General features: G+C 37.2%; 1 protein-coding gene across 1 annotated transcript in view; it reads left to right on the plus strand.

Moving 5' to 3' along the window:
* OCA2 (OCA2 melanosomal transmembrane protein) overlaps window positions 1-14,754 on the plus strand; it is a 186,672-nt gene that overhangs the window by 143,029 nt on the left and 28,889 nt on the right. The window contains 1 exon segment of the mRNA XM_059839443.1: window positions 6,373-6,466. Within this exon segment, the coding sequence (XP_059695426.1) occupies window positions 6,373-6,466 (94 nt within the window).

Here is a 14,754-nt window from a genome sequence, read left to right on the forward strand (position 1 = left end):
GGTGTTGTAGTGGTAAATGTAGTGGTTTGTAGAGAATAAGTGGTAAATTTCACCTGACTGAAAGCATTGGGTTGAATGCAGTTCAATGAACTTTTCTGATAACTGAACTCAAAACTTTCATTCATGTTCTTTCATTATTTCACCTATAATGTCCATGTTTATGCATTTATGTAGAAACATACCATTAAAAATGTTTCCAAAACAGTAAAATAAAAAACGTTGGTATCACAAGACTGCATTTTATCACAAATAAAAATATTAAGTGAGTTCATGATTGCCTATGACTTGATGTCCCTTTTAGGGACTGCTACTGTTCAACTGGCCTTGATTCTCTTCTTTATTGATGACAATATTTGATTATACGGCTTATTAATTTTTATACATAAAAAAGATTAGGTTATTCACGTCTTGCCTGTTATTAGAAGGTACTCAAGACTCGAACAGATGAATATAAATGTGGATTTCTTTTTTTTTTTTTAATGAGGCAAATCTGTATTACTTTTGTGTGAAACTGAAAATTTATCAAAGCTATGAAGGCTGTCTTCTATAAGGCTAATCAAAACCAGAACTGGTCAGTGTTCATTTTGGCAGACAGATTTGTTACATTTGCTCAGCCTGTGTTTTAAGTAGAGAATATGCTGTGGAAAGGAAGCCAGGCACGTCAGTCTGCCTTTATTTTACAATATAAATTATATGGGAGACTGCACAGGATTTTCTTTAAAAAATGCCTTGGAAGCCAGGAGCTGGTTTCCTTCAGTAAGTCTTAATTTGATACTGTAATGGAATGGTTCATTACAGCAAAAAGCAGGGCTGAGAATCCTCACCCTAAAATTATTCATGACTGTGGAAAACTCCTTGTTTCAGAAAGAGAATCCTTGTCTGGACAAAGCAGAACTGTTGTCCTGTGTAAAACCAGTCCTGTCACAGATGCTTGTTAAGGGTAGGGAAAAGCTGTCCTCAGAGCTGTTGTTGGCACAAAAATAGGGTAGACTTTTTACTTCTGCATTAGCTGTCCTGAGATACAGGAGAGAGAAAATGCAGAAGGCCTCTTGGTTAAGCCCAGGTATAGCTTGCTCTCCACTATCAGGGCATGTAGAAGGGAAATGTTCTGTAATTCCCACAGCACAACAAACTTTTCTGTTAGCCAATCCTTTGGTTTTTACCCAAGGTATTATCTCCATTATATTCAAGGAAGTTACTTTTATGGTGGCTGCTCATGCTAGGCCAAACAGCTTTATTAGTGATAATCCCTTCCCTTTGATTTCTCAGTGCTTTGAATAATAAACACTAATCCTGCCAGGCCCTTTGAGGTGATTCTCCAAGCGAACACATTAACTCAGCAAACAAAAGGGTTAGGCTTGCTCTTGAGGGGGCAATACCAAAGGGACTCCTGAGAGTTAACAGCATTTAGATATAATAAGTGTGCTGCTGACAAGTAAAAATCAACATTGAGGATGAGGCTTGAAGTCAGAGGATGCACATTATTGATTCAAACTCTCTCCCTTTTCTAGCTGTGATTCTAATCTGATTTCCCAGCCCCTTCTTTCAGAAAGCCTAGTTGTTCTCCCAGCACTGATTTTCAGTGCATTGCAGGTTATAGTGGCTTGAGCAAACTCTCTCTACTGAGGAGGAGGCTGTCTGGGCCCATGAGAGATGCATTGTGTGTGGCGTGCAAGGTCTGGGTTCAGATTTGGCAGTGTCCTGGTTTAGGGCAAAACTGGGAGAGAATCCCCAAAAAGGAGAAAACCTCCAGAAAGCAAACCCACACGACCCCTCCCCCCAACTGGTTTGGGAAGAATTCCTTGGAGAGAGGTGGAAAGAACCTGTTTATTTAACAGGCACAGCACCCCCCAGCACACATGAAAATGAACAATACCGGATGACACCACTCGTTCACCAGTCTGAAAAAGATGACAAATTCAGAAAGTCTCTCCTGGAGTGGTTGCTCTGTTATCGGTCCCTCCGGCGCTGGGGCAGCTGCTGCAGCCTCAAGGTGCAAACTCTCGGTGTTTGCCAGGTCCCAGTCCGGAGCAGGCTCGAGTAGTTCCAAAAAGGAAAGGAGAAAGAAAAAGAAATTTGGATTGTTTAGCTAAACTAACTAATGTGAAGAAGCAGAAAGCAAGAGCAAGCAGAAGCAAAGTCGAAGCAAGAGCAAAGCGAAAAGCAGGGCAAAAAGCAAAACCAGCACTATGTATTGCCTGTATGTCCCGCCGGCTGTGGGGAGTGGCTGATAAGAGGCCCAAAACAAAACATTCACTCTGTAGAGCCAGTCTTGAAGGCACAGAACATAATATCCAGCATAAATAGCACACACAAATGGGAATACAAGCATCCTAATGTCACCTTAGGACAGGCAGTCTCTGAAGGAGCAAAGTGCTGGCTTGTGGAGAAGTAGCTACAAACGGAAGAAGAAGGCTGGAAGAAGCAGGGCTGGTGCATACTGCAGGTGTCAAATCAGGCTTACCAAACCTTGTCAACACCTTCCTGCTTGTAGCTCTAAGTTAGCTGGGTATGAAAAGGCACATTTTAATGTGTGGGGCTTGGATATTTCTTGATAGATTTATTCTTAACTAATACTCTTAAATACTGTCTTACACTTGGGTTGATTTCACATTCCCTAAAGATATTCAAAGTTATTTGCCTTGAGAAATATCCGAAAGAAGATCTTATATCACCTTTTCTAGACAGAAGCAGTAAAGACCTTCTACTTTGTTTCTGAAATGATTGTGCAGAGTAGGGCAGCTCCATGGAAAAAGGATTATGATCTGTGAGGATTCCTCTGTCGTAGCATAAGCAGCTAATTAGAATTAATATTTTTTCATTAAGAAAAAGGTCTCTCTTGATTTCATGCTTGTGAACTGTTAAGCATAGTTAATATTGACAACAGTGCATGTAGTTTGTGAAGAAAAAAAGGAAGAAGAGGTATTCAGAATAAAATGCACTTTTTAGTTCATAGATATCACATACTACTGACATTAGAAATATTACAACTCATTGTAGTGAATCCAGTCTCTCAGTAACCATCTGCCTTGTGATAAGGGGTGAGTGGGAGTCATTAACAAAATTACAAAAGGAGTCCTCAAAACAGATTGGTTATTGCAATGTGTTGCTACAGTTGACCCATGTGTTATTTTGTTTTGAGCATACAAACAAGCAAGCAGGAGCCTTTTTAAGCTGAATTGTTTTCAAGATTGCAGGTGATGTGAAGATGAAGTCAAGACTGAGTGAAATCCTAAAATGTCTATTCTTAATTTGTATCAATCAGAATTAATTTATTGTATAGGTTTCTGTGTACATTAAATTAGGCTTGAGTTTTCCATGATTCAGAGGGTTGCAGTGTTGGTATTTCACTACTGAGTTAAACCCGTGCCATGGAGACAGATGTTCCTGGGTGGTGAAACAAAAGTTTGCTTCTATTGTTAATTTGTGTGCAGCTCTTTGAAGCCTGCTGAGCCAGTGCCTAATTAAACTGCACACACGCTCCAAACAAATGAAAAAGTAATGCTGTTCCTCACAGATAACATTTAAGGTGACGATTTCTTCTCGAGTGAAATCTACTTGGGGAAATCAATTCACTGCTGAAGCAGAAACTCTTTCCATAATACTTCATTATGTGAAGGCATTACTATAGCCCATGCAGTATAGGAGAGCTCGTGCTGTTCGGAGATCTCGACTGTATCTAGTCAGAGCCATGGGACAGGCACAGTTTCAGTCTCATTTCTTTAATTTGAAGCCAGAGCTATATTCCTTGTCTGAAGTAGCATTATTCTGAGAGTGATGACTGGTTGTGCTACACATAGAGCAGAAATCTCTTGTGAAATGTTTGGATGCTGTAGACTAGTAGTGATTAGTTTGGAACTGAAAATCCTGAAGTGTTCCTTCCTGACTCCTCTAATTACATCAGCTGTATTCATTTGTTCTGTTTTCACATTAAGCCACACGCCTTGAGCCTTGGCTTTCTCATGGCAGTACCTACCAGGAAAGCTGTTCAAGTTCAGTTTTGTATTTTTAAACATGCATTAATGTAATTAGAATATTACTTTGAGACAAAGAGAGAGAGGGCAAGGGAAATAAGCTGTGTGATGTTTCTAATGACCAGTGCTAGACATTATTTTTTAAAGGTCTGTTCCACTTATGATGTTAATATTTTTTTTTCTCCACACCTGAAACACCTGTGGAGGTGGTTTTCAGTGTATGGAAAGAAGCTGAGGTTACAAAAAATTCTTGGTGTCTCACAAGGTAGATCACAATAGTTTTATGATCAATAAGGATAAACCCTTGCATTGATGTGCAGTTTCAGCAACATCAGCAGAACTCCTCAGAGACAAGCAGGATCTCTGCACTGAGCTCCAGCTCCTTTGCAGTGTAAAATCCTTAAAAACAGCAAGTAGGAAGCAGGTCACCTAGCACAGCTCCTAGGAGAGCAGAAAGAAAAGGAATTTTTAAAAACCATAGGGGGAGAATTAAATATACAGAATAAAATGTCTGTTTGGGACTAGAGGGAGTGGGAGTGGAAGACTTTACTCATTTCAAGAAATCTCCAAGATTTCTGTGACTTCATTATTCCATAGTGGCATCTGCTCAAGAGTTGCTGATGAGAAAATAAAACCAGTCCATTGTTTTTAATAGGTTTTGCTTAGGCCATTCACCTGAGACAACAGATATCTTTGTTCAGATCTCTACTCCAGGATGAAAATCTGAGTTTGCTGCCTAATGTGTGTTGATAATAATTGACCCTCCTGAAATAAAAAAGAATCATGAATTTTCTTTGGATTCAATTGGAAAAATTTCTGTCATATCAGGGCTTTTTCTTGTAAAACTTTGAATTTCAAGAAGTCAACCAAAATAATAATAAAAAAGTCCTGAGTGACTTTTGGCTTTTGGGGTTTATTTTTTCCCTCAGATTTGTTACTCTGTCACTATAATGACCAGTCAAAACCATCTGAATTATAGCACTTTTTTTTTTAAATTTAAGAGTGTTATTTTTTAATAATATTTTTAGACATCTGCTAATTTTGTGTGCACTTTCAGGTGCAAAGGCCATAGCAGTACCATGTGTGAATACATGGAGGGAATAATTCTTCTGCCTTTATTCTGAGATAATTTTTGGTACACTGATCTCTGGGTGACCTGAAACATTTACTGAATCAAAACAATGTACTAAAGCATTAATTACATTATGATCTGTTTCTCTCAAAGTCAGACCAGAAGAGTTTCTATGGAGCTAAATTTTTTAACAGAACTTAAGTAAGAAGAGTAACTACATGCCAACGGGAGGGAGGAAAGGAAGGCTCCTGCTTAGAATAATGGATTGTTAATATAGTGATATATGGCAAAAGAGATGACTTACTGAGTATAAAAAAAATCTCATAGATTGTTACCTTTGTTCAAAACTTCATTTAAAGAAAGGCTTGTAGGAGTCACTGTCACTTCCTGAGTCGTGCCTTAGATCAGAAACATTTGCAGGAACCATCTGCTCTGTGGAAGTCAAGTATGCAGCATGTATAAGTCTGAGGTATGACTCATGGGAATGACATAGAAAATGGGTCACTCTTTCTGAGCTCTGAATACCTGACTTCTCTTCCTTGTGAGATTGTTAAAAGTTTAGAGAAAATGAAGAAATAGATGAATTTCTGGAAAAGGCTTGGGAGAAGAGAAGTGAGGATAGATGCGCATTGTAAGTTGGCAAATTATTTTTCTTTTTTGTGCTCCTCTTGTGTGGGGGCTTGTATAAGTTAATTTGGTGAACTTCACTGAATAAAATGTTTCCTTATTTATTGAAGAACCATGGTGATTAGGTAAACAAAGTCTGTGATCCTTTTGCCTTAGTAGAGAGATGTGAAACAGATCCATTCCCCTCCATTGTCACACTTACTGTGTTTTAATTTCTATTGAAAAACCCCAAACAAATCCTACAAACTACTTAATTTATCAATAAAGAGACCACTACAGTGTCAATATCAAGTTGGCATTAGGAAAAAGGTATCCATTTTTCTTAGCATCCCCAAGCTATCTCAAGTTTTCACCTCATCTGATGGCACCTTCTAGTTAACTTAAATAAAAATCAACATGTTTATCTGAATGCAGGTCTCTGGTGTAATTTTCTTATTGGTGCTATGTTCCTTCCCTATTTTTCTGGCCTAAGTAGAACCAGGGAGTAATACCAGGCTTATATTTCAAAGCATGAAGCTATTTAAAGAATGTGGAGGTATTGATTGTATGTTTCTTATGTTTCTTTCCAAACCTATATACAACAGAAATTGATTTTTCATTCTGTAATGAGTACATCTTAGGCCTTCAACACAGAATAAACAGAGGAGGAGTAAGAAAGAGACCACAACTATAAACTGGTCTTTGTTTTCTGAATTGCAGGTAATGGAACATTGATTGGAGCATCTGCAAATGTTGTTTGTGCTGGAATTGCTGAACAGCATGGTTATGGCTTCTCTTTCATGGAGTTCTTCAGGTACGTTTTTAAACTTCTCACATTCAATCTGTTTTTGTTTTTTCCTCTCTTGGCAAACAATGAATCTTCTAAGGAGAAAAATCTAGAGAAAGGGTCTATAAAAGATACTTGTGTTCCTAATTTGGTTTTGGCAACTGAAATGCAGGTGGAAGACAAATCACTTTATTTTTGTATAATGTTGATAGAATGCATGAAGCTCGTGGGAGCACAGTGGAACTCCAGGAGAAACAAAGCCTTCGAAATTCCTGCTTTGATCACCCTCTGTCTTCAGCTTTGTAGAAATTGTAAATTGTGGCTTTATTGTAAAATGCAGTTTAAACCTAGTTTCTCATCTGCACATATTCATGAATGTTCTAGCATCAAGAGAAACTGGAATGTCCTAATTTGGACTGAGTTGATTTTTATTCCATTATCCCACAGGTAAACTATTTACTTAAAAGTAATTATTTCTTTTGAGCAGCTTCTTAGCAACTATGAATGAAAGTGTGATGAGCATCCAGTTTGGCTCAACTCAAGTTGTTGCCTAATAATTGTTTTATTAATAATTAATAGATTTTTTTAATAGTGGAGTTTTCATTGCAGGTCATTCATTGGCAGGTTTTTAAGGGACAAGGTGTACTTAATGCATACAGCAATTTAATATTTTTCCAAATACTTCCCATTTTTGAGATTGTGGTTGAAAGATGTAAGTAGAAACTGGTAAATAAGGACAAAACACAAAGTTCAAGTTTAAAGGGTAGTTGATTTAGCTAAAACATAATTCTTGCTTCTTTTTTCTGCATATTTAGGGCAAAGGATACTGTTAAGCTCACACTAATTTGATTTTTCTCTTTTCTTTGTTTACATTGTTTATTATAGTGTGTCAGCTCCATCAGCTTTTTTCTAAACTGTTTGCCTCAAAGCCCTCAAACCTGTGTTATTAATATGATTAATCAACCAAGTCTTGGTTGTCAGGATCTTTGAGACTGAAGAACAGTCTCATGTAGTACATAGTAATAGCTAACAGATTTCCTGGAAATCAAGCCCTTGCACAAGAAAAAAAAGGTGATGCAGTAATAATGGGCTGCTTGATTGCACTGTTCATGTTTCACAGATTTTGACCTTGGCATTTGGGGATTTAACTTGTCTGTAGCATTAACAGTGTGTCCTCTATGTAGATTTTGTATTGAAATGTTCTTAAAACATCTCTGAGACTGGCTGAGAAAACAAAGATGTAAAGCCTGGCTAATCTCTTCAGTAGTGTTTACTGGAACGTATTCTTTGGTACTGATGACAGCAGACAGATACTCCAAAATTGCCTTCTATAAATATGCTTTTGGTGGAAGTGATTACTGGGGAAGACTGTATCCACCTTGAATAAAGGTGTGAGAACAGAATGTATAGTGGTCTCAGAGAGGTAGCAATGGATATTAATTAGCAGAAAGAACATAAAAGTTCACTTTTTCTGGCTGCCTTTTATTCACTGAACAGGCAGACCATGAGCTTCTTCACAATTTGTGCCAGAAAATACTTGTTTCAGTCAAATGTTCAAAAATTGAATATATTTTATGGTTTCTCCTGGCATCAAGAAGTGTTTTGTATATCTCTTGAGGATTTTGATTTTGCTTACTTTTATTTATGAAGGTTGCCTCAAGGTGTAAAGTCAATTTTCTGCATTTCTCCCCGTTTGCCCAAGATTACTCAATAGGTTTCACATCCCCATTGAGGGGTCCTCTGCAGTGCTTCTCCCAGTAGGCACACAGATTTTTACCCTCTCATCTTGCAAACCCCTGGGAGTCACCAGAGAAAAATCATGGATACCTTGTGTGGGGAGATGATGACCCTCTGCTGGCTGACTTTTGTTAAGATGTCTTTAGAGCAGCCTGAGCTGGTGTTGTTCTGCCCTTCCCTTGTGTCTCTGCACAGGAAACCCATGCCACGTCTGTCTCAAGTGGCATGTCACACAGCAGAGCACTTTATTTCAATACACTTCCTTCCTAGCTGCATGCTTAGCCAAATCATGCAAACATGTTTAAGGGAGAACTTTGCTAGAAGCAGCTTTTTTGAAAACCACGTTTTGGCACAGTGGTCCGTAAGAAGAGTTTCAGAGAGGGTTGATAAGCATGTCTGGTGAGTACACCTTGATAGAACTGAGGGCGAGATTCTATGGAAGTTGTGGGTTCCTCATGCCCATGCCATGTGGGTTCCACAATGCCTCTGTGAGCAGGGAGAGAAAAAGGCAAGAGGCAGGTTCCTTGCTCTGTAAGAGGGTTCATGGGTTCACAACCTTTCCTTTGTGTGTCTTTGCACAGTGGAACTTGACATGGTTTGAGGTTTCTCTTCTCTTTTTAAGAAGGTAGCACAGGCAACCCGGCAGATGTGTTGTGCAATGCTCTTCTGCTGCCCAGCCAGAGCCAGAGGTGGCCAGGTGTGATAACTTGCCTAGAATGCTGTAGAATGCTGATGTCTTACCAGCTTGATGTGCTTCTCTCTGGAGATCCTTCCTCAGGAGAAATCCTGTTCTGGGGAGCTCTGTGTGTCTGTTAGAACAACAACTAATTGCTTTTTTCCCTGGATCAAGAGTCCTACTGCCTCAAGGACCTGGTCCTCCACACATGGATGTAAGGGGAAGACAGGTCTGGTGTCCCATTCTCACCATCCAAGCAACTCAGGCCCATGTGCTGGAAGTGCTGTGCCTGTAAGGTGGTTCCAGTAGGATGGCATTTAGGTGGGAAAGATTATACTGAGAAAAAAGAGAGAAAGGAATAAGGTTCCCTGTCTGTGTTAAAGCACCTTAAAGCAGCCTGGTGTTCAGAGTACACTGCTGTTTGAGGAGATACCAGGTCATATCCATGCATGCTTGGCTGAGAATGTGCTGGCAAGTGTCACCAAATATCTTACCCAGAACGCATTCAGATCTTGTTCCCTTCTCTGACATTACCCATCGACACATGTACCATTTCTGTCTGAACAGTGCTTACAAGGGAAAGAGCAAGATTGCCTATGAGAAAAGATCTTTTGGTTGCCATGAATTCTACTTCTGTTTCCAGACCCTGTGAGGTTTTTTGATTATTCATTTTGTTCCACTGCAATAAAAAGATTCACATGTCATTTAGAAGTATAATATTGTAGTAAGTTTAATTTATCACCATGAAAATTTTTTTATCCTTGAATCTGTTAGACATGTTGGTAGAAAAACAGAAAGGATCTCCTACTGGTGTATCAGCATCAAAAGGAAGAATAGGGCATATATGAGACTCATTGAATGGGGAAAGGACCTGCTGACAAGGGATGTGGAAGAGGCAGGAGTTCCCAGCATGATCAGCTGCACAAAGACCTGCTGGAGACCAGTCACTAATGCTGCTCTCCAGGCTTCTTATGTGTCCCAGTAGTACCTTCCAAGCTCAGCCACTTAGGGATTCAGCTTTTAACCAGCCCCACAAATCTGAAGGCAAATAATGAGTGACTGCCACTGGATGATTCATTTGGAATAACTTAAATTCAAAAGGAAAGAAAGCAATGTTATGACAAAAACAAAATTGAAATTCATAAGAGCAAGTTCAGAATAATAATTTCCTTAAAGGTGCTCTTGCATTTTAGGAATCAGTACAGCCAAATTATGCTCTTGTTCCATTTTGAAAACTTTCTCATCAAACTGTATTTATGCATTCTATCTTTCCTCCTGAAAAAATATGTTAGATATACCTACATGAAATATAGGCAATCTAATTAAAGTAATATTAATTATAATATTAATATTTCCTTCCTATAATTTTTTCTTATCCTTCTAGTCATTTAGAACTGTACATGATAGAGCTGAACATGATATTCCAGTCACAGTCCTCTTCTTTTTTCACATCAAAAAAGAGAAGATTTAATTCAGAATGCAGAGTTATTTGCCTTATCTTTGTTAATCTAGGCAATATCAAATTCCTGATCAATTTGCTATTCAGTGTAAATCCAAGTTCTTTCATGTTACTTACATGAGTTTGATTATATCTGTTCTCCCCTCAAATTCTTATACTTTTCCTACATTGTGGACACAAAGACAAGTAGTTAAGTGGTAGAAATAGAAAAAATTGTGAGCCCATGGGGCTTGGAAAAGAAGTCAGAGAGCAGTGGGATATTTGCTGTATGTGGTCAAGAGTAAACATTAGAACAAGCAAATATCAGAGCAAACAAATGATCATTATGTCTCCAGACAGAAGTGTAACTATTTTCATAGTCTTGACCCTGCAGAAAAATCAGATACATTAACAATATGAAGGTAATTAATCAGAGACAGTATTTATGAGTAAGCAGAAGGCAGGGAAAGCTAATCTTCCTATTATGATTCAAGTCTAGTTATCAAAGAATTATTGCAACTAAATAAGAGCTTAACATAAAGGAAAACCTGAAATCTAGCAGAGTACCTTTCTCTTGGCAAGTGGTCAAAGACATTGTAGTCTTGTTGCTTGGATGAATTCTAGAGGTTAATACAATGATTTTATATAAATTCTGACTGTAAAATAATCATCAGAGCTTTACTTTTACTCAAGGTTTTCTCAATTTTTTCTCTTTATTTTTTCTCAATGATAAATAACATTGCTGATGTCTCTTTTAATCTAGATGCTTCATTTCATAGAAGTTTTTAAAATTTTTACCAACATATGTCTGCGTTTGCTGCAATATAGCATTCTGCTAGGTCAGAACACCCTGTGGAACATGAAAATAATGCACAGAAATCTTTTTGTTGCCAATGAATAATTTGATTCCAGCTCCAAAACCTAAAAAGTTCTCATTGCTGAAGGCGCTTTAATAACCTTTCTTTTTTACTTGCTAATGCAATTTACAACTTGACTTTCATTTTCTCTGCAAGATAGGCATTTCTAACCTTGTAAAGATCCACAGTATTTCAAATATAAACTAACTTATGTTCCTTCATCCTCTTGTAATTCAATATTAATCACCCCTCTTCGTCCACGATGTGTGATGTCAATAGAAAAAATTAATCACAGATAAATCATGAACATATTTGACAAAAATATGAAATGGGTATTATGGGACATACTCCAATTTTATGTCAAGCAAATTTTGGCTGACTGTGCCTATATTACTGTGCTGGTCATGGGAAGAATGGATTGGATAACTCTATGTAGTGGATAGGAATGTGGGAGAAATAATTTGATACATGAGGAAATCAGTCTGCCCAGAGGAAGAGGTTATGAGTCTAAGAGCCTAATGTAGTTTTACAGTTGTAGGGCTAGCTTGGTATAATCCTGAAGGCATTGTGTGTATTTTCAGGTTTTGCATTTTTCTGTCATTGCCCTCCCTTCATACCCCATCTGAATTAATATTCTCTGTCTTCTCTGGGAATAAGAATAATTTGAAAGTGTCAAAAATATTCGTTTCTGATAATAGCTTAGGAAAAAATTGGTTTTATCATAGGATTTGTTTTGTGAGGTATTCACAGCAAAAATATTTTCAGTAGGATATCCTATTTATCTGTTTTTGAGAGCACTCAGATGCAAAGGCTGTGAAACAGAACTTCCCATGAGAAGTGTCATTCATATAAGTGGGAGGACAAATATGATGTTCCAAATTTGCCACCTCCTGTGTATCCTATTTACACAACTTATAGAAAATAACACTTTTAAAAAACCCATAAACGTCTCTGCTGGGTTATGTGTTAGACAACTGTAGTCCTTTTCATCCCTGATAATTTAGTATCTTATTTTTCTATTTTCTTGCTATTAACACCACCCTATGCCACAATTATGCTGTTGCTCTTTTAAAGCTGACTCTGAGCAGAATAAAACCACCTCTGCGTTTTGGATATGAATTTTGGTGATGGAGACTTTGGTTGAGAAATGTGGTATCAAAATACCCAAATTCAATTCACCTGTGAACTTTCTGATCAACTGTGCAGCTCCAGAAGATAGAATCTGGGGATGTTCAAAGTACCTAAGGAAGATTCAATAAACTGCTGAGAGAAGGTTTAATGATTATGATGCAAGAATTATCTCAATCTCACTTCCCACTGCTCTTCTGATCAATTAGAAAGAGCAAGTGGTCATGGGTTAAATGTTGATAATTGACATGATAACAGAGTTTTTCTGTTCAAATAAGTGCAAATGCAGCACTTGAGTAAAGCACTCTCAACAAACATGCATTAACACATGGGCAAGTGTGAGGTTTTCACTACTTTTCCTTCATAAAATTTTTATCCTTAGAAATCCTTAGAAATCTGGATCTGGTTTATTAAAGCTTATTTTTACATTTGTCTTGATTTCTTTACATGTGTAAGAAAAATATTAGAAGGAATTTTTTGTGGCTTATTTTAAGAATAAATTACAAATGCAATTGCATATGAAAATCTCTATTAGATTTAAGGAACTGAGTTTAACAAATCTAATCTAGATTTTAACATCCTAGTCACTGTTATGACAGAAAGGGAAAAACTATAGACAACTTTCAGCTGATAACTCAACTCAGTAGAAAGGTAGTTCAGTATGTATTCATCTTAAATTATTAGGTTCTAAGCTGATTTTATTAAGAAAAATGCCAGTTTTCTTTGAACTATCCAACAACAATCATTGCAATACTTTGAAGTATCAGTGTTGATCTAATAACTGCTCTCAAATAAACATCCTATTGACATCTGTGGCAGTTCAATGAAATAAATGCTGCTTATTTTAAGTATTTGCATGGCTTGCATCAAACCCCATGAAAGTAAGTATTCCTGCAACAGTGGTGCACAACATTTTTTCCTGAGTTATGGGTGGCTTGGCTTTTTAATATTTCTTCTGATTTTATTTAAGGTCTGCAAACAGTGTAAATGGAAATGGGAATGGATATGGATTCACCGTTTTTTTATTTCTAGAAAAAAGGGTGAAAAGTAGTATTTTGAGCCTTTCAGTAAGAGGATGTTTCCTTTTCCAATTTGAAACATGATTTATCTTTACCATGAAGTTTTCATGGAACTTAGAATGTTCCTATGTCTTCTGAGGAGAACTAATAACTTTGAATTGTTTGGCCTGTGGACATACAAGTATTACTTTTTTTCTTCTCTTATTGTGAAGTCTTTTATATTAGCTTTTAGTTTCCAATAAAGAAAAGGGGATTTAAATACTTGTCTCACTCATCACAAAATAAGGCTATGTGATTCAGGTATTAAAATTTTAGTATGGTTTTAGCCCTTAAACTCTGTGAAATGTGTGTTTCATCCTCAGAGATTTTGATAAAGGACGTTTAAATGCAATTGCAGTGGTCCAGTGTTTCACTGGGCTCCATGGGAAGCAGTGATCCTTCAGATGTGTCACTTTAATATTATGGGCTAAAGTAATTGAAGCAGTATTTAATCATAGGTCATAGAAAAAAAAAGATTCAGATTGGAGATCTTCCCCTTTCCATAGAGTCACAGATGCTGTTGGCTGCCTCTGGTGCTGGGCTTCCCACAAGCTCACATGAAGATCACCACTCCAGAGCCTTCCTTGCCAAGCTGTTCCCTGGTTGCTCTGTCCCCAGATGTTGTTGTTGCAACATCTTCCCCCTAGGCAAGATTTGGCATTTGTCCTTGTTGAAGTTTAAAAAGTTCTTTTTTTTTTCCCCCAATGCTTCCTTTTGTCCAAGTCCTGCAGGATAGTGGAATTGCCTTCTACTTTTTCAACCAATGGGTGATTATAGTCTAGTAATTTCAGTGTGGTTTTGCATAATTGTTTTGGTATGATAATATCCATTAGTATTCAAAATGGTGCTAATGTAAGGAAAGAGCTTTGCAAGTATCTATTTGTGTTGAAATGGCAAATTTGATTCACTCTCATGTGTAACTCTTCTCACTTGATCCTCTGTGTTGATCTCATTTAAAATTAAATAAACCCAAACCCTAAATATATCTTAAACAATCTCCGAGAAATAGATCTAAATATAAACTGTGGACATTAGTTAATTAGATGAGGTTTGGAGCAAGGAAACAAATAAGAGTAAAATGTGATATATGCAACAATATTACACAGTTTAAGATATATATTAAAAAATAAAATGTTCAATTTGTATAATATTTCTCATCAAAACATTATTAATTGAACACTGGATCAAATCTTTCAAATCTTTCATAGTGAAGATGTAGAGACTGGTTTAAAAGTGATTATAAATTGTATAGTTTGTGCATGCATATATCCATGAAACACACAAATAAGTTAAAGTAAAATTTTATTGGCATACATTTTGAGTTCAGGTCAGTAACAGTCAAGAATGAATGCTAGTACCTCAGGTGAATAAAATAAATGTAACCCCCTATCATCAAGATACTTGACTGAGTAATTGCTATC

Source organism: Haemorhous mexicanus, chromosome 2, assembly GCF_027477595.1.
Source record: "Haemorhous mexicanus isolate bHaeMex1 chromosome 2, bHaeMex1.pri, whole genome shotgun sequence".
NCBI lineage: Eukaryota > Metazoa > Chordata > Aves > Passeriformes > Fringillidae > Haemorhous > Haemorhous mexicanus.